Source organism: Chlorocebus sabaeus, chromosome 20 (assembly GCF_047675955.1).
Source record: "Chlorocebus sabaeus isolate Y175 chromosome 20, mChlSab1.0.hap1, whole genome shotgun sequence".
Classification (NCBI taxonomy): Eukaryota; Metazoa; Chordata; class Mammalia; order Primates; family Cercopithecidae; genus Chlorocebus; species Chlorocebus sabaeus.
In genome coordinates, this window is record NC_132923.1 from 110,564,573 (window position 1) to 110,584,339 (window position 19,767).

At 50.2% G+C, this 19,767-nt stretch overlaps 1 protein-coding gene and 1 pseudogene across 1 annotated transcript in view; one reads left to right on the top strand and one right to left on the bottom strand.

Moving 5' to 3' along the window:
* Window positions 1–4,874, bottom strand: part of RPS6KA1 (ribosomal protein S6 kinase A1) — a 46,239-nt gene extending 41,365 nt beyond the window's left edge. The window contains exon 1 of the mRNA XM_007979886.3: window positions 4,651–4,874. Coding sequence (XP_007978077.1) covers window positions 4,651–4,713 — 63 coding nt within the window. The 5' untranslated portion in view covers window positions 4,714–4,874. The remainder of the gene's footprint in view (window positions 1–4,650) is intronic.
* Window positions 4,875–13,652: 8,778 nt separating this feature from the next.
* Window positions 13,653–14,548, top strand: LOC103225317 (developmental pluripotency-associated protein 2 pseudogene; annotated as a pseudogene).
* Window positions 14,549–19,767: the final 5,219 nt, after the last annotated feature.

The following is a 19,767-nucleotide window of genomic DNA, read 5'->3' on the forward strand; positions in this document are numbered from 1 at the left end:
TGGCCTACAAACAATGGTCATTCTTATCATTGGGCCCTATTTTGAGCTAAACTGAACAACTGGAGACCCTGAAAACAGTCTATTTTATATCCCCAGCATTTGTATGGTGGCTCCCTCTACCAAGAAAGCCTTTCCTGCCTTGTCACTTTGGCAAACTCCTGGTCTTTTATCAGGACTGAATTCAAATGTCACCCCTGTCCACACAGCCTCATGTTCTTTCCTCCCTCCTCTCTACCCCCATAGCACCAAGCACGCTGCAGGTTAACTCAGGAAGGGGCCATGGCTTGTCCATCATCAACTCCTTGGCACCCAGCCAGAGTCCAGCATGTGGTTTATCCAATGAAAGTTCAACCCAGCACAGAGAGCAAGGAGGCCAGAGCAGGTCCTATTACTCCTATTTTTCAGATAAGGCTCAGAGAGTTAAGGGACTCACCCGAGGTCCCTCAGCAGGCAGGTGGGAGACACGTGACCATAACCCAAAGTCATGTGTCTGCAAGTCTACTGAGGGAGGGGACGAAGGGGTAGGTGTACCCAGAGGTATGGGCTTCTTGAGCAGTGGCCTGGATGATTTAGGGACCCCCCCCAAGGCAGTCTGGCTGCCTCCACTCCCTATATCTCTGGCTTGGGTGCCATTCTTACGAAACGCCATTCCCTCCATCTCTGGCTTGGGTGTCATTCTTACGAAACGCCAAATTTGCAAGAGTAGGGAAACAGGCAGCCCTGGAGAACAGACTGGTAGGGGGGTCAGGGGAGTTGCGAGGTGCCAGCTTCCCACTCAGAGCCCGGGTCCTGGGTCATCTGCCCCTCTGGCCTGACTGCTGCATAGGATCCTTGAAAGAACACAGCTATGCAGCCACAAAGATACAGCCACTAATCCTAGCTCTGCCAGCCACTTATTCCGTCCTTGGGTCTGTCATATCACTTTTTATTTTTATTTCATTTTTAGAGACTGTTTTGCTCTTTTGCCCAGGCTGGAGTGCAGTGATGCAATCTCAGCTCACTGCAACCTCTGCCCCCTCGGATTCAAGCAATTCTCCTGCCTCAGCCTCCCAAGTAGCTGGGATTATAGGTCGCACCACCACGCACGGCTAATTTTTGTATTTTCAGTAGAGGCGGGGTTTTGCCATGTTGGCCCAGCTGGTCTCAAACTCCTGACCTCAGGTGATCCACCCGCCTCAGACTCCCAAAGTGCTAGGATTACAGGTGTGAGCCACCACGCGTGGCCTTATATCACTTTTTAAAGTCTCAGTTTCGGCTGTGCACACTGGGTCAAGCTTGTAATCCCAGCACTTTGCGAGGCCGAGGCGGGCGGATCACGAGATCAGGAGATGGAGACCATCCTGGACAACATGGTGAAACCCCAACTCTACTAAAAATACAAAAATTAGCTGGGTGTGGTGACGTGGGCCTGTAGTCCCAGGTACTCAGGAGGCTGAGGCAGGACAATCCCTTGAACATGAGAGGTGGAGGTTGGAGTGAACCGAGATCGCACCACTGCACTCCAGCCTGGCAACGGAGCCAGACTCTATCTCAAAAAAAAATAAAATAAATAAAGTCTCAGTTTCCTTATCTGTATCATGAGGGCAGGTGTGCCTTGCTGACATCTGCACTCTGTTGTTTGAAATAGTACTTATCACCTAAGTGCTAAATAAATGACTGAATGGGGACAATGGTGCTGACCTTGCCAAGTACTGAATGAAGGACCTTGTCTTAGGAGTCCTTTGGCCTCTTAGAGGTTGCAGACCCACCCTCCTCCCTCTTCCTCAGAGAGCACTGCTCATGAGGGCAGATGCCCAGAGCCCCAGACCACTGCCCCCAGTTCCAGGATGTCAGAAATGGGTTCCAACCGGCATCCTTCCTTCCCACCCAAGCAGCTCTGTCTTGGAAAGAGGGGCCCAGGGCAGCGTCTGGAGAAGCTGGGCAGCAGATGGAGAAGGACAGCACGTGCCCCACAGGCAGGAAGCAGCCCCAGGAGCTGGGTTCTGAGCCCAGCATTGGCAGCCCTGCTCACTGCTGGAGGCTGGGGGCCAGGTGCCAGGGCTGGCTGGCACTGCCAGCCCTCGGCAAAGACTGGACAAGGGCCCTGCAGGATAAGGAGAGTCTGCCAACATCCGGAGCCTCTCTTGGAGCACCTTCCACCTGGGCTAGTGTGGCTCCAGCCCTTCCCCATCCCTGAGCCTCTCTCCCACTTGGTGAAAGAGAGAGAGATCTTGGTTGCAATCCTGGCTCCGATATTAACGCATAAGCCTGAGTTCAGTTGTCCCATCTGAAAATGGGGGTGATAATCCCTACCTTGAGAAGCTGTTGTGAGAATTAAAGTGGGGTGACATTCGTAAGGCAGAATGGGTGGCACATAGTAAAGCTCTGTACGTGGCAGAACTGGGCCTGGGGACAAGGCTACTACTGCTTTCAACAGGGCTAAGCGAAGCTCAGGCAGAATCCTCACCCACACTTCCCATAGATTACTCCACCTGGGCTGCACCCTGGGCCAGGCCCTGCCTCCCAGCGGCCCATTTTCAGCAGCACTATGGGAAGGCAGAGCAGTCCAGATCCTAGGTCCCTGTGAAAAGCCCCCCACCAGCCCCTCACCTGCCTCCTTCCTGGCTAGGAGCTGCCAGCAGCGGTGGTGCCTGTACCTGCAGGTTAGGCGGCTGTATCGCTTACAAGTCACCTGGGCTAAGAACAGCGAGGCCCTGTTCTCCACTGAGAACAGCCCAACCTGCACCGTGGCTGCCCTGTGGCTCCTGTTACCCAAACAATAACACCCAGTCGCCTGGCACCTCCAGGAGTGGGGGAGGGGGGACCAGACAACAGTACCCAACACTCTGCACCCTCTCAGGCCCAGGAAGTGGAGGCTAGAACCTAGCACTTGCCACTGGAGAAGCAGAGGCCCAGACAGGCTGAGGACTGACTGAGGATCACACAGCGTTTCTGGAGCGAAACTCCTGAGGAAATCGCGTCCCCCTGTCCCATGAATCCCAGGAAGTCCGCTGGTCTTCGCCTCTCACAGACCTCAGGTGTTACAGAACTCAAAACTGAGACAGTTTCCCAGTTAAATCTGGCCCCTTGGGAAGCTGGCCCCTGCCTCAGGATTCCCTAAAGAGGAGCAGGAAGTGGTGCCCCAGACCGAGGATTGAGCTCCTGGGTGTCCACCCTCCCTATCAGCATAGTCTCTCCCCAGCCTTTCCCAGCCCTACCTTCCCCTCTGGAGGCCTGGTCCCAGGGCGTGCCTGGGCAAAGGAATTCACCTCTGAGCACCACCCCCAGGACCTTGTGCCCCAGTCCTAGTAGGGGGTGGCAGTACAGGGGCTGCAGAGGGCAGTGTTCCTCACCTCAGAGGGTGAGTCAGCGAGAGAACCTCTGAGCAGCCTAGCAGTGCCTGTAAAATCCCCATGGCAGGAATCCCAGAGCAATTTACTCCAAATTGCGCCTTCAGGTTGGTTACCTAATCCTGCCGCGCCCACCCTCCAATAGCCAGTGTCGGCCATCCCTTTAAAGGGGCAGCACACCCTGGGGGCTGGGGACCCTGGGTGCTCATCCTGATCTTAGCCTGTGGTCCTGAGAGGCAGGACATTTGGTGGCTGCCCTAGGTAAGAGAGGGCAGAGGAGGGGACTGAGGCAGGGTCTCCAGGCCCAAACTGGAAGAAAGTCATCTCAGATCCTGGGCTCAAATGAGGCCTCCATTCCCTCCCTGCATACCCGCAACAACCACCTGGTAAGGACAGTATCACCTGCTTCCTTCCCAGCAAGAGGTTAAGGAGGAAGTTTTCCACCAGCTCGTTCGGGAGCTTGACCTTGACCCTGGGGTCAAAAGGCACAGGAAGAGGTGGCCTTCTGCACGCTTAGGGACTGGAGCTACAGAGTCCTCAAGGGAGGACAGGAGCTGCTTCTGGGAGAGAAGGAGCTGAGTTGTCTGGGGAGTCTGGGCTGGCAGAAGCCAAACTCCCCAAGGGCCCAGCCCTTCCTACCGGAAGGGGCATAAGAAGGGAGGCAGGCACCAAGGTCCCCCCACGCCCTGCCAGGAATCATCTTCACAAGGTCTAAGGGCTCTTCCCCACTCTCTTCTCCACAGCCCAGGGTAGGGAACACAGGTGTCCTCTGGCCCTAGCCTCAGGGCAAAGAAAATGAGGAGTTCTAGTCCCAGAAGGGTGGTGCCATCCCACACTCCACAACCGCCAGGGGTCAAGAGGGGAAATCCTTCTAGGCTCAGCGGCGATGAAGCCAGACGCAGGGCTCTTGGCGGAAGGCCCTGGGAGAAGTGGGGGGTCCCATAACCCCTGTCTCTGATAGAATCCCAGACATCTGGCACTGAAGATCTCCCCGTTTGCACTAATGGAGGAAGCTCCGACAGCTCTGGACAGATGCCGGGACGGGTCCTAGGTGTGGGGTGAAGGCGGCCAGATCTCAGCGCCCCATAGGATCCCCTCTCCTGGCTATGGCGGGGAGGTAGTCGGCGCTTGGCGGAACTGTCCCTCGCACACGAACACCCGGGGCATAGGGGGGTGGAGCCGGACAGTGGGCAAGAGATCGGAGGGCACTCGCGCCCTCGCGGGCGCCTGCCGGGCTACAGCGGCGCTTCGGGCCGCCCCGCCCCTGTGAGGATCCGGGCTCGCCGGCCGCGGGCGCCCGTCCCCCGCCCAGCTCACTCACCTCCGGGTCCAGCGGCACTAGCTCCATGAGCGGCCAGGGCTCCTTGAGCTGGGCGAGCGGCATCGCGCCGCCGCTGGGCCACCCGCGCTCCTCCGGCGGCCCCGGCTGCGCCGCCTCCCGGGTCCCGGGGTCCCTGGCTCTGCGACCCGAACCGCCGCGCCCCCCCGAGCCCCTCGCGCTCCGGCTGGGCCGTCCGCCGCCGCCGCCGCGGCACTAGCACTTCGGCTCCCTCCGTCACCCGGCGCCGCCGCGCCCATTGGCTACCTGCGCGGGGGCGGAGCCGGAGAAGCCCCGCCCCAGCCCCCGCGGCGCGGCATTCCCAGCGCGGACCCCCGCCCTCGCCGCTCCCCGATGGCCGGCCCGGTCCCCGCCGCAAGCCCCCGGCCCGCGCTTGGCTCAGCCCGAGAGGCCCTGCTGGCTTCTTCCCTCCCAGCGGTGTTCCCCTGGACACACCACACCAGGGCCACCGTTCTCCCCCGCTCAGCTCATTTGGAATCCCAGCCCAGATGTTCCTTCTCCTTCCAACGGGAGGGAAGCACCCTGTCCCCACCCCCCGCACACACATTCACACTGGGTTCCTGGGCCTGATCTGGGTTGAGGCTTGGAAGGAGCCTAGGACCTGCTCCCCTTAGGCCCTCAACTCACCAGGCCCTAGAGATCCCCTGTCATCTACTAATTTCTACCCCGCACTGAAGCTAACACTGTGATCTCCGGGCGATCTCAGTGCCCCAGGCCCAGATAGGCATCAGCAGTTGTTACCACAATCAGGACCCACAGCGCCACCATAGAGTGATTGATTGATCGACTGATTTTACATAATGTATATAAATATTACATCCATAAATATATATATACATATATACGTATGTATGTGTGTATATAGTGAGAGAGAGAGAGAGACATGAAGTTTCGCTGTTACCTAGGCTGGCCTCTGACTCCTGGGCTCAAGCGATCCTCCTGCCTCGGCCTCCCAAAGTGCTAGGATTACAGGAGTGAGCTACTGCACCCCGCCAAGAGTGATTTCTTAATATGCGTTTTTGCAATCTGTGCTCTGCCCTTTGAAGGGAGTCCTTTCAGGCCAGGTCTCCCTGGAGTCACCTGCAGCCCCAGCTCTGGGCTGGTTTAGGTTTGCGACTCTCTGAGGAGGGACCAGGCTCCCAGGATGAACTGTGGCTTGGTGGGACTCGGAGTGAAAGGCCAGGAAGCTGGTTCCCCCAGAGAGATTCAGCCTCCACCTGAAGAGCCTTAGGGGTCCGGGTGTGGTGAGATGTATTCACGTGTGAGGAGTGAGCTTGCTGGAGGGACAAGCTTGCTGGTTTAGCAGGCAGGAAGACTGGTCAGTTATCTGCAAAGCTGTTGTAAGGCAGGGGGATGGGAAGGAATGTTTATCAAAAGCTTCCTGCGAGCCATGTGATTTCCTTGAGTGATTACCACCGCCTAGTTTACAAATCATGAAACAGGCTCAGAAAGATGAAGTGACTTACCCAAGGTCACACAAGAAGTTGAGAACAGACTAAGGCTTAAAAAAATCAGTGTCACGCCTGTAATCCGAGCACTTTGGGAGGCCGAGACGGGCGGATCACGAGGTCAGGAGATCGAAACCATCCTGGCTAACATGGTGAAACCCCGTCTCTACTAAAAATACAAAAAATTAGTTAGGCATGGTGGCGGGCACCTATAGTCCCAGCTACTCGGGAGGCTTAGGCAGGAGAATGGCGTGAACCCAGGAGGCGGAGCTTGCAGTGAACGGAGATAGTGCCACTGCACTCCAGCCTGGGCGACAGAGTGAGACTCCATCTCAAAAAAAAAAAAAAAAAAAAAATCAAAGTGGATGAGGATTTCTCCAGAATCCACATGCTCCCCCTTTTCCATGGCTTTCCCAGGGTAGGACCTCCGCTGTTGAACTGAATTTTGAGTGGAAAGGACTTTGGAACCCAACAAATCTGGGTTTGACTTCCAGCTCTGCTACCTTCTTAACATTGGGAAACTCATTTTACGGCTCTAAACCTCAATTTCTCCATCTGTAAAACGGGAATTATAATCTCAATCTTTCAGGTATATAGGACAAGATTCATTTTAATTCAATAAATTATTTACATCTATATATTTTTTATTTGTTTTTTAGAGACAGGGTCTCGCTCTGTTGCCCAGGCTACAGTGCAGTGGTAAGATCATAGCTCACTGCAGCCTTGAACTTCTGGGCTCAAGTGATCCTCCTAGCTCCCACAAGTAGCTGGCATTTCAGGTGTATGCCACCATGCCCAGCTAATTTGTTTTTATTTTCTTTTGAGATAGAGTCTCGCTCTGTCACCCAAGCTGGAGTGCAGTGGCTCAATCGCAGCTCACTGCAACCTCCACCTCCCAGGTTCAAGCAATTCTCCTGCCTCAGCCTGCTGAGTAGCTGGGACTACAGGTGCGTGCCACCATGCTCGGCTAACATTTTGTATTTTCAGTAGAGACGGGGTTTCACTGTATTAGCTGGGATGGTCTCAATCTCCTGACCTCATGGTCCTCCCGCCTTGGCCTCCCAAAGTGCTGGGATTACAAGCGTGAGCCACTGCACCAGGCCTCCAGCTAATTTTCTATATGTTTTGTTTTTGTAGAGATGGAATCTCACTATCTTGCCCAGGCTGGTCTTAAACTCCTGGCCTCAAGTGATCCTCCAGCCTCCCAAAATGCTGGAATTACAGCCACCACACCTGCTTTATTTATGGCTATATATTACACACTAGGCCCTCTTTCTGAGCATGTATTGTAAGCCAAGCCTTCTTTTTATTATTATTATTTTGAGATGGAGTCTCACTCTGTCGCCCAGGCTGGAGTGCAGTGCAGTGGCCTGATCTTGGCTCACTGTAACCTCTACCTCCCGGGTTCAAACAATTCTCCTGCCTCAGCCTCCCAAGTAGCAGGGACTATAGGCATGTGCCACCACACCTGGAAAATTTTTGTATAGGCATGTGCCACCACACCTGGCTAATTTTATTTATATATTTTTTAGTAGAGACAAGGTTTCACCATGTTTGCCAGTATGGTCTCGATCTCCTGACCTCGTGATCTGCTCGCCTCGGCCTCCCAAAGTGCTGGGATTACAGGCATGAGCCACTGCGCCCGACCTATTATTATTATTTTTAAAGATGGAGTCTCACTGTGTTGCCCAGGCTGGAGTGCAGTGGCTATTCATAGAGGCAACCATAGCACACTACAGCCTTGAACTCCTGACCTCAAGCAATCCTTTTGCCTCAGCACACCAGGGGGCATGGCTCAGGCTTTCTACTAGAGGCTGAGAATATAGCAATGAATAAATCAAAGTCGTTAGTTGGGTGCCTGTAATCCTAGCTACTCAGGAGGCTGAGGTAGAATGATCCATTGAGCTCAGGAATTCGAGACTCTAGTGAGCTATGATCACACTATTTCATTCCAGCCTGGGCAACAGAGTGAGACCCCATTGCTGAAAAATAAATAATAAAATACATAATAAATAAAGTATTTGCCGGTATGGAGTTTACATTCATTGTGGTGTAACTAAATAGTGACAGCTAACACTAACATAGCACATACTATGGACCAGGCACTGTTCTACACATTTTTTACCTGCATAAACTAAGGTAATCCTTGTAATCTTATGGGTTATGTGCTATTATTCTCTCCAGTGTACAGATGAGGAAACTGAGGGCAGAGAAAGTAAGCATCCCATTACTTGGGTCCCTCCAAGGCCACAGGACTGCGGCCAGGCACGGTGGCTCACGCCTGTAATCCCAGCCCTTTGGGAGGCCAAGGCGGGTGGATCACCTGAGGTCAGGAGTTCGAGACCAGCCTGGCCAAATGGTGAAATCCCGTCTCTACTAAAAATACAAAAAAAAAAAAAAAAAGCTCCACGTGGTGGCAGGTGCCTGTAATCCTAGCAACTGAGGAGGCTGATGCAGGAGAATCGCTTGAACCTGGGAGGTGGAGGTTTTAGTGAGCTGAGATTGTGCCATTGCACTCCAGCCTTGGTGACAAGAGGGAAACTCCATCTAAAAAAAAAAAAAAAAAAAAAGTCACAGGACTGAAAAATGGCAGAGCAGAGAGACAACCTGACAGTCTGGCTCCAGAGTGTGTTATTTATTTATTAGACAGAGTTTCACTCTTCTTGCCCAGGCTAGAGTGCAATGGTATGATCTCAGCCCACTGCAGCCTTTATGTCCCGGGTTCAAGACATTCTCCTGCCTCAGCCTCTCGAGTAGCTGGGATTACAGGTGCCTGCCACCACGTCCAGCTAATTTTTTTGTATTTTCAATAGAGATGGGGTTTCACCATGGTGACCAGGCTGGTCTTGAGCTTCTGACCTCAGGTGATCTGCCCCCATTGACCTCCCAAAATGCTGGGATTACAGGCATGAGCCACCACGCCCAGCCCAGAGTGTGTTCTTTTGTTCACATGGTCTCCACCTCCCTGATGAGAAAAGGTGACAAAACAGACGGCAGCCTGGACCAGAGATGGAAGCCATTATTCACATCAGTGTGGGGATCATCCAGTTCAGTTACCTGGAAGCAGTTTGTGATGCCCCAGCTCTTGCTGCTCCCAGTTTGAGCTGTTATACTTCAACATATTTTGACTAAAAGTTTATGTGTTGTTTGTCTGAAATTCAAATTTAACTGGGCATCATGTATTTTGATTTGCTAGATCCAGTAATTGTACTCAGGAGTTGAAACAGATCGCACACAGATGCCAGATACCTGACTTGCAGTCAGCCGCATTTAAGTTAGGAAGAGAGACACTGAGACCCACAGAATGAGGGTGAGGGGCTAGGACAGAGAGGTGGGGTGGATGGCAGGAATAGAGGAAGTGAGGGAAAGCAGGAGTGGTTCCACCTTCAGCTTTCCCCCATCCTGGGCCCCTGACCCTCTTTCTTCTCCCTCTCAAAGTAATCTCCCTGTCAAGTGCATCCTCTCACTTAAGGACTGATTGATTGGTTGTGCTTTCAACCTTTTATGAATAAGCTTCACTTCCTGTGTCCCCTCTCCCACGAGTGGGTCATGCTGGTAAGAAGGGAGCCCAAAGGACATCTGGGCTCTACCTGGAGAGCTTCTCCAGGTCATCTTGCCCATCTCTGGGGTAGGCATAGCAGTCACTCATCAGAGAGCTGTGCAGAACAAACCGTAATCCACAAGTGCTGATGCTGCTGCAGTTTCAGCGCACACTTCGTTCCACCTCTCTCGCGCCTCCAGCCACACTGGCTTTCCTTCAGTTCTGCCACAGGGCTTTTGTACATGCCACTCCTTGTACTTGAAACAGTATTCTGTGTTCTTCAAGCCAGCTCAGCTCTACATCACTTCCTCCAGGACATTTTCCCTCACCTCCATAGTACTCATGCCCATAGCAATCAATACTTTACAGTGCTTCTCAAAGTTGTACTTTCTTGCATGTGTTTATGTGACTATTTGATTAACATCTGGCTTTTTTTTTCTTTTTTTTTTGAGACAGAGTTTCGCCCTTGTCCCCCAGGCTGGAGTGCAATGGCATGATCTCGGCTCACTGCCTCCTGGGTTCAAGCGATTCTCCTGCCTCAGCCTCCCGAGTAGCTGGGACTACAGGCATGTGCCACCACGCCTGGCTAAATTTTTGTATTTTTAGTAGAGACAGGGTTTCACCGTGTTAGCCGGGATGGTCTTGATCTCCTGACCTTGTGATCTGCCCGCCTTGGCCTCCCAAAGTGCTGGGATTATGGGCCTTAGTTAGCCTCCACACCTGGCCGAGGTTTTTCTATAATGTTCAAGAGCAGAGGTTCTGGAAGGGACCTGCCCTGGGGAGAGGGTCTGTCATCATTATTCTTTCTTGGCCTCTCAGTAAAGGGGGTTCCTGGCTAATGTGTCTTTAACAGGTGGAACAGGGTGAGGAGAATAATCATAATGATAGTTACCTTTAATGAGCTGTTACAAAGTGCCAGAACAGAGCTGAGACTTTAAATAATAATAATCACAAGTGGGGTGCAGTGGCTCATGCCGGTAATTCCAGCACTTTGGGAGGCTGAGCCAAGAGGATTGCCTGAGACCAGGAGTTTGAGGCCAGCCTAGGCAACATAGCAAGATCCCATCTCTACTAAAAATAAAAATATTAGCCAGGCATGGTGGCATGCACTCGTAGTCCTAGCTACTTGGAGGCTGAGGCCAGAGGATATCTTGAGCCCAGGAGTTTGAGGTTGCAATGAGCTATGATTGAGCCACTGCACTGCAGCCTGGGCAAAAGAGCAAGATCCTGCCTCAAAAAACTTAAAAAAAAAAAAAAATAGTAACAAACTATGAGTGTTTATTGAGAGAGCACTATGTAGCCTGCCTGGAGCTGAGTGTTTTACAAGCAAGAGATCATCAAATCACCCCAACGATACAATGCCATGAGACAAAAATTATTGTCATCGGCTGGGCGGGGTGGCTCACGCCTGTAATCCCAGCACTTTGGGAGGCCGAGGTAGGTGGACCACAAGGTCAGGAGATCGAGACCATCCTGGCTAACACGGTGAAACCCTGTCTCTACTAAAAATACAAAAAATTAGCCAGGCGTGGTGGTGGGTGCCTGTAGTCCCAGCTACTCGGGAGGCTGAGGCAGGAGAATGGCATGAACCCAGGAGGTGGAGCTTGCAATGAGCCGAGATTGCACCACTGCACTCCAGCCTGGGCGACAGAGGGAGATTCAGTTTAAAAAAAAAAAAATTATTGTCTCCATTTGTCCCCATTTTCCAGATGAGAAAACTGAAGCTTAGAGAGGAACAGGATTGCCCATGGTCAGACAGCCAGTAAGTATTGCAGCTGGGCTGGGAACTCACTTCTCTCAGACCTGAAAGCCAGTGCTCTTGATCACTTCACTATGCTAAGTTCAGAAAGGGGTCCAGGAGAGCTCAGTGTTCACACAGTGGGTGGCAGTGATGGAGCCAGGGGGCAGAGTCTCTTGTCTGTCTCATCCCTCATCTGAGGGATGGGAATGGTGTCATCCTTCTGCTTGAAACCCTCCTGTGCCTCCCCCATCACACTTCAAACAAAATCCGAAGTCTTGGCCAAGTCTGAGAAGGCCCGCAGGCCCCAGCCCACTCCCTCGGTCACCCTCTGCTACCACTCTGTCCCTAGTTTGCTGCCCTCCTGCCACCAGGTATCTTTGCGGATCACTGGACATGCCCGGTATGCTCCCATCAGGCTCTGCTCCTGCTGTGCCCTCCACCTGGAACGTTCTTTCTCTAGTTCTCAGGGTTCACTCTCTTACTTCATTCACACCTCTGCTCAAATGTCACCTCCTGGAGAGGACTTTGCTTTTCTTATCTAAAATAGTTCCTCTTGGCCAGGCACGGTGGCTCACGCATGTAATCCCAGCACTTTGGGAGGCTGAGGTGGGCGGATCACTGGAGGTCAGAAGTTTGAGACCAGTCTGGCCAACATGGTGAAACCCCGTCTCTACTAAAAATACAAAAATCAGCCGGTCGTGGTGGCGTGCACGCCTGTTATCCCAGCTTCCTGGGAGGCTGAGGCAGGAGAATCACTTGAACCCAGGAGGCAGAGTTTGCAGTGAGCCGAGATCGCGCCATTGCACTGCAGCCTGAGTGACAGAGCGAGACTGTCTGAAAAAAAAAAAAAAGCTCTCCATCAGCGATGTAACCTATGTTATCTTTTTATTTTTCATGGCAAACCTCTTTACTAGCAGTCCTGTTATATATTTACCTGTTTGTTTCTCCCACTAGAACAAAGCTCCATGAGGCAGCACTTGTCTGTTTACTACTGTTTCTCTGGATACATATGATATACTGTAGGCCCTCAAAATGTACTTGTGAAGGGAGCCACACCAACCCTGGCTCTAATCCCGGTCTGGCTACCTCCTAGCTGTGTGACTTTGAGTATTTCAGTTAACCCCTCTGAGCCTCAGTTTGTGCCTTGGAAAACTAGAGGTGGTTATGAGTATTAAGTGAGATCAGGCAATAAAATACCTGTGTAGCACCTGGCACACAATAGGTGCTCCATAGAAATGGTAGGTGACAGCCAGGCGTGGTGGCTCATGCCTATAATCCCAGCACTTTGGGAGGCCGAGGCGGGTGGATCACGAGGTCAGGAGATCGAGACCATCCTGGCTAATACGGTGAAACCCCATCTCTACTAAAAATACAAAAAATTAGCCAAGTGTGGTGGCAGGCGCCTGTAGTCCCAGCTATTTGGGAGGCTGAGGCAGGAGAATGGCGTGAACCCGGGAGGCGGAGCTTGCGGTGAGCCAAGATATCACCACTGCACTCCAACCTGGGCAACAGAGTGAGACTCTGTCTCAAAAAAAAAAAAAAAAAAAAAGAAAAGAAAAAGAAAAAGAAAAAAAGAAATGGTAGGTGACAATCATAGACTTCCTTCTTTTCTCCAAATTCTTCCCCCCTGCAAAGAAGCGGGAGAGCCAGAGACTGGGGCCTGGGGTTCACTGAGTGGGTTCTGCACTTGTGTGCAGTGAAGGCATGAGGCCTCAGCCTAGAGGAACTCCCCTGACTGTGATCAGGGACTGGTAGACAATGAAGCCAAAGAGGGAGTGGTTTCAAGCCTGGCCAACATGATGAAACCCATCTCTACTAAAAATACAAAAATTAGCCAGGCGTGGTGGCACACGCCTGTAGTTCCAGCCACTCGGGAGGCTGAGCAGGAGAATCATTTGAACCCATGAGGCGGAGGTTGCAGTGAGCCGAGATTGTGCCATTGCACTCCAGCCTGGGCCACAGAGTGAGACTGCGTTGCCAAAAAAAAAAAAAAGAGGGAGTGGTAGTCCTCCCACTACCCCCTCCCAAGTAGGTGGGATTACAGGCACACACCACAACGCCTGCCTAATTTTTGTATTTTTTGGTAGAGACAGGGGTCTCGCCATGTTTCCCAGGCTGATCTCGAACTCCTGGACTCAAGTGATCTGCCTGCCTGGGCCTCCCAGAGTGCTGGGATTACGGGCATCAGCCATCTTGCCCGGCCTAAGTTTTAAAACAACATATCACCGAATGGGCAAGACGGGTGTTGCTGAAAATGTCAGACTCAAATTTGGATAGCAGCAAGAAGAATTTCTTTGAGGGGGAAGTAGATGATGAGGAAAGTGTGATTTTGACATTGGTGCCAGTTAAAGATGATCCAAATATGGAACAAACGGAACCAAGTGTTTCTTCAACTTCTGGTGTCAAACTGGAGAAGCCTATGAAATACAATCAAGGTCATCTACTTCAAACAAATGAACAATTTACAGCTCCACAAAAAGCTAGATGCAAAATACCAGCTCTTCCCTTGCCAACCATTTTGCCACCCATTAATAAGGTGTGTTGGGACTCTTTGCGAGACTGGTGTCAACAACTCAGTTTGAGTACCAATGGCAAGAAAATCGAAGTTTATCTGAGGGTCCGTAGACATGCTTACCCTGAACAACAGCAAGATATACCTGAAGTGTCACAAGGGACCAGATTACAGCAATGTTCGAGGAAATGCAAGGCAGTGACCAAGACAGCAAGGCTTCAGAAAACTTATGAGATGAATGAGAGAGCAGAAGAGACTAATACAGTTGAAGTGATAACTTCAGCGAGGGAGCCATGTTGGCATCACGGGCAAGAATTGCTGCAAGGGCTGTTCAGCCTAAGGCTGTGAATTCAGGTTCCATTCCTGTTTCTTTTGAGGCCTTTTTGATGCAAGCCTCTGGAGTCAGGTGGTGTGTGGTCCATGGCAGACTTCTCTCGGCAGACACAAAGGGTTGGGTGCACCTGCAGTTTCATGCAGGTCAGGCCTGGGTGCCTACCACTCACAGGAGGATGATTTCTCTCTTCTTGTCACCTGTCTGCATTTTCCCACCCCTGGGCATAGAAGATAATATGTTTTGCCCCGACTGTGCTAAGAGGAATAAGAAGATGAAGAAAAGATGAATGACAATACAGAAGTAGCAGCAACCTGTTTGAAGGCAATGTACTAGAGAAGGAGGGGTGTACTTTCAGACTATGTAACCTATTATGAAGGAATGGAAGAGACAATTTGAATGAATCCTTGTGATCTACAAAACAAGCATCATAGTGATTAGGACTCCACAGTGAAGATGGTTGACTAGTGACACAGCCCCATCTAAAAAGCCCCTTTCTATAAGTCTGAAAACCCTTTAAAATAAAGTCACTGCAATTGGCAAAAAAAAAAAAAAAAAAAAAGGGAGCGGTCAGAGAGGAAGAGGAGGAACAGAAGCATGCAGGTGGGATGGTCCAGGACTGCAGAGGGTGAAGGAGAGCAAGGCGGAGAATTAGGCAGTGAGCTCCTCCACAGAGCAGTACCATTGTCCTGGAACCCGGCCGGGGGTGAGGCTGAATTTGGTTGCTGGCATCAGAGAGGACAGGAGGTGACAGCAGAGGTGATATAGTAGCAGGAAGAGTTGGGGAGGGAATTGAAGTTAAAAGGGGCAGAAAAGGGAGCAGCTGATCACCAACAAATAGTTACTGAGCACCAGCTACATGCCAGGCACTGTTCTAGGCACTGGGAATACAGCAGAGGAGAAGACGGTCTCTGCCCTCTAGGATAGAGGCACACAAACTGTGGCCCACACGATAAATCTGGCCTACTGTGTTTGTATGCTCGCAAGTTAAGAATGGTTTTTAGATTTTTAAATCATTTTAAAAGTCAAAAGAAGAATATTTCATGACATGTGAAAGTTATATGAAATTCATACTGTAGTATCCATAAATAAAGTTTTATTGGAACACAGCCACGCTCCGTTTACGTATCGTCTATGGCTGCTTTCTCACTACAACAGCAGAGTTGAGTACTTGCAACAGAGACCATATGGCCTGAAAAGCCTAAAATATTTACTAGCTGGCTCTTTCGGAAAAAAGTTTGTTCAGGGGGTGAGGTAGGTTAGGGGAGGGACAGCATTAAGAGAAATACCTAATGTAGATGACGGGTTGATGGGTGCAGGAAACCACCATGGCATGTGTATACCTGTGTAACAGACCTACATGTTCTGCACATGTATCACAGAATGTAAAGTATAAAAAAAAAAAAAAAAAAAGAGGTACCAGAGGCCGGGTGTAGTGGCTCATGCCTGTAATCCCAGCACTTTGGGAGGCTGAGGCAGGTGGATCACCTGGGCAAAAAGAGGTAAACTCTGTCTAAAAATAAATAAATAGAAATTAAAAAAAAAAAAAAAAGAGGCACCAGAGAGCTGCCTTGCCTTTCTGCCGTGTGAGGACACATAGAAAGTGCTCTGGATGAGGAACTGGTCATCACTAGACACCAAATCTTCTGGGGCCTTGATCCTGGACTTCCTAGCCTCCAGAACTGGGAGAAATTATTTTTCTGTCTTTGATAAATTACCCACTGTAAAGTATTTTGTTGCAGCAGCCTAGATGGACTAAGACAGTGCCCTAATAAGAAGAGGCACCAGATAGCTTACTCCCTGTCTCTCAAGCTCACAAAGAAGAGGTCATGTGGTCATGTGAGCACACAGCAAGATGGTGGCTGATGACAAGTCAAGGGAAGAGTCCTCAGAATGAAATCTACCTTGGTAGCACCTTGATCTTGGATTTCCCAACCTCTATAACTGTGAGAAATAAATTTCTGCTGTTTGAGCTCCCCCCAAAAAAAGACTCCCGCTCTAGAAAGTTACATTGTCTAGCTAGACATGGTGGTTGATGCCTGTAATTCCAGCAATTTGGGAGATTGAGGCAGGCTTGCTTGAGCCCAGGAGTTTGAGGCCAGCCTGGGCAACACAGTGAAACCCCGTCTCTACAAAAATGTCTGGTGCCATGTGCCTGTAGTCCCGGCTAATCAGAAGGCTGAGGCAGGAGGATAGTTTGAACCTGAGATGTTAAGGCTGCACTGAGCAATGATTATGGCACTGCACTCTAGCCTGGGAGACAGAATGAGGCCCTGTCACAAAAAAAAAAAAAAAAAAAAGTTACATTTTCTTTGGGGAAGACAGTTAAACAAATAGGTAAGCTCTTTTCCGGGTGCTTCCCAGGACAAGAGCCAGTGGGCTTCAGTGTTTCTTTGTACCCTACTCCTTGGCCACCTTCCACTGGAAGAGAACTTCTCTATCCAGTCAGGCTCTGATCCAGCAGCAGAGCAGGCCAGGTCATGGTGATCAGTCCTCTGCCTCCTGGCCAAGAGGATCTAGCCTTTTCCTGGAAGGAAAAAATCTAACTCAGTGATTGCAGTCTAGCACCCACCAGATCCCCTTCCCCTCTCCCAGATCCTGGATCCAGTGACCTCAGAAGAACATAATCAACTTTGTTGTCAAGGCCTGCCATCCGTGTACACCTGCCACCTGGGTGGTGCCTCCCTCTTTCTAAACACTCTTCTCCCCCACTGCTTCATGGAGCCCTCACAGGGGTAAGGCATGGGCAGGGACTGTTATTTCCATTTCCAGATGAGAAAACAGACTTAAAGAGATGAACTGACTTACCCAGGGTCATTGGCTGGAAATAGCTTGTGGAGCCAAAATTAGAAAGAGTGGATTTAGAGGCAGTCTTTGTCTCTTTTTATAAAAGAAAGAATTAATAAAAGAAAGTTGGCCAGGTGCAGTGGTTCATGCCTAGAATCCCAGCACTTTGAAAGACTGAAGCGGATGGATCATTTGAGGTCAGGAGTTTGAGACCAGCCTGGCCAACATGGCGAGACCCCGTCTCTACTAAAACTACAAAAATTAGCCGGGCATCAAGGTGCACGCCTATAATCCCAGCTACTTGGGAGACTGAGGCAGGAGAATCACTTGAAACCGGGAAATAAAAATTCATGCCACTGCACTCCAGCCTGGGTGACAGAGCAAGACTCCAGCTCAAAAAAAAAAAAAAAGGACTGGGCGCAGTGGCTCATGCCTGTAATCCCAGCACTTTGGGAGGCTGAGGTGGGTGGATCACAAAGTCAGGAGTTCGAGACCATGCCTGGCCAACATGGTAAAACCCTGTCTCTACTAAAACTACAAAAATTAGCTGGGCATCAAGATGCACGCCTATAATCCCAGCTACTTGGGAGACTGAGGCAGGAGAATCACTTGAAACCGGGAAATAAAAATTCACGCCACTGCACTCCAGCCTGGGTGACAGAGCAAGACTCCAGCTCAAAAAAAAAAAAAAAAGGACTGGGCGCAGTGGCTCATGCCTGTAATCCCAGCACTTTGGGAGGCTGAGGTGGGTGGATCACAAAGTCAGGAGTTCGAGACCATGCCTGGCCAACATGGTGAAACCCTGTCTCTACTAAAGATTAGCAGGGAGTGGTGGTGCACGCCTGCAATCCCAGCTACTCGGAAGGCTGGGGCAGGAAAGTGGCTTGAACCCAGGAGGCAGAGGTTGCAATGAGCTGAGATCGTGCCATTGCACTCCAGTCTGGGTGACAGGGCGAGACTCCATCTCAAAAAAAAAAAAAGTAGTGGAATGTTGTCAGCTTTGGAGGGGGCCTTTGTCTTAGCCAAAGATGGGAAACTGGTAGCCTGAGGCAGAGGTGAATCAGGTAAGGGTGGTGGTGAGTCTGCCATGTGGAAGAAATAAGGCACGCTTTGTCTGTAGAGAATTTTAAAACATTAGTGAGGCCAGGTGCCATGGCTCACGCCTGTACTCCCAACACTTTGGGAGGCTGAGACAGGCGGATTGCTTGAGCCCAGGAGTTCAAGACCAACCTGGGCAACATGGCGAAACCCCATCTCTACAAAAAAAGTTAAAAAAAAAAAAAAAAAAAAGATAAAATAGAAACATCAATGAAACCGGGTAGGTCTGCTTTTTACTATCACCATGGCTTGGCAATTCTAAATAATGTTGGTGGTGAAATCATCCTTCCTAAAGAGATCCCTCTGTTGGTCAAAGTACTAATTGTTGTGATTGCTGTGAGGTTTTTGTTTTTTGTTCTTTTTTTTTTTTAAGAAACAGAGTTTCCCTCTGTCAGCCAGGCTGAAGGGCAGTGGCACAATCACAGCTCGCTGCTGCCTCGAATTCCTGGGCTCAAGGGGTCCTCCCACCTTGGCCTCCCAAAGCAGAGGGACTACTGTAAGTTTTAGGAATATATGTAAGCTGCAGATTCATATGTTTTTATTACCTAACGTTTAATAAGTAATATATTCTACATGGAAGCTAATTTGGATAACTCTGAGTTATACGCTTGGCCCCCAGCACACAGGGAGTCAGCTACAAAACACCTTTAGTGTGAGAGTCCCCAGTGGGTTGAAATCATGGGAGCTCACTTTGGGAGTAGTTCATGTCTCCACATCCTTGCATTTAAACAACAAATTTGAAATCAACAGTGATAGCACAGTAACTGTAAAAACAAGGGAAGAGCTGGGTGCAGTGACTCACGCCTGTAATCCCAGCACTTTGGGAGGCCAAGGTGGGTGGATCACAAGGCCAAGAGATCGAGACCATCCTGACTAACACAGTGAAACCCTATCTTTACTGAAAATACAAAAAATTAGCCAGGCGTGGTGGCGGGTGCCTATAGTCCCAGCTACTCGGGAGGCTGAGGCAGGAGAATGGCATGAATGTGGGAGGTGGAGCTTGCAGTGAGCCAAGATGGTGCCAGTGCACCCCAGCCTGGGCTACAGAGCAAGACGCCGTCTCAAACAAAAAAAAAAAAAAAAAAAAAGCAAGGGAAAAAAATTTGAATTGCTTCAATTCTGTCATTTTTTGTGCAAATTATTCTCTGCACCCAGCCAAGTCCACACTTTTGTAGGTATTTCTTCTTGTGTGTACGTATGTTCCCTTTTGTAAAAAAAAAAAAAAAAAAAAAAAAAAAGAAAATCCATAAATATAATTAAAAACTATTAGTCCATTACTTTTTTCCCTTTTGTGCTTAAAAAATTTTTTAAATCTATTTATTTATTTATTTATTTTGAGACCAAGTTATGACACTGGCTAATTTTTGTATTTTTGGTAGAGATGGGGTTTCACCATGTTGCCCAGGCTGGTCTCAAACTCCTGGGCTCAAGTGATTCACCCACCTCAATCTCCCAAAGTTCTGGGATTACAGGTGTGAGCCACTGTGCCCGCCCTCCCCAACATTTGTTTTTTTTTTTTTTTTTTCGAGATAGGGTCTCGCCCTGTCACCCAGGCTGGAGTGCAGTGGTGTGATTATAGCTTACTGCAGCCTTGACTTCCCTGGCTCTGGTAATCCTCCCGCTTCAGCCTCTCGGGTAGCT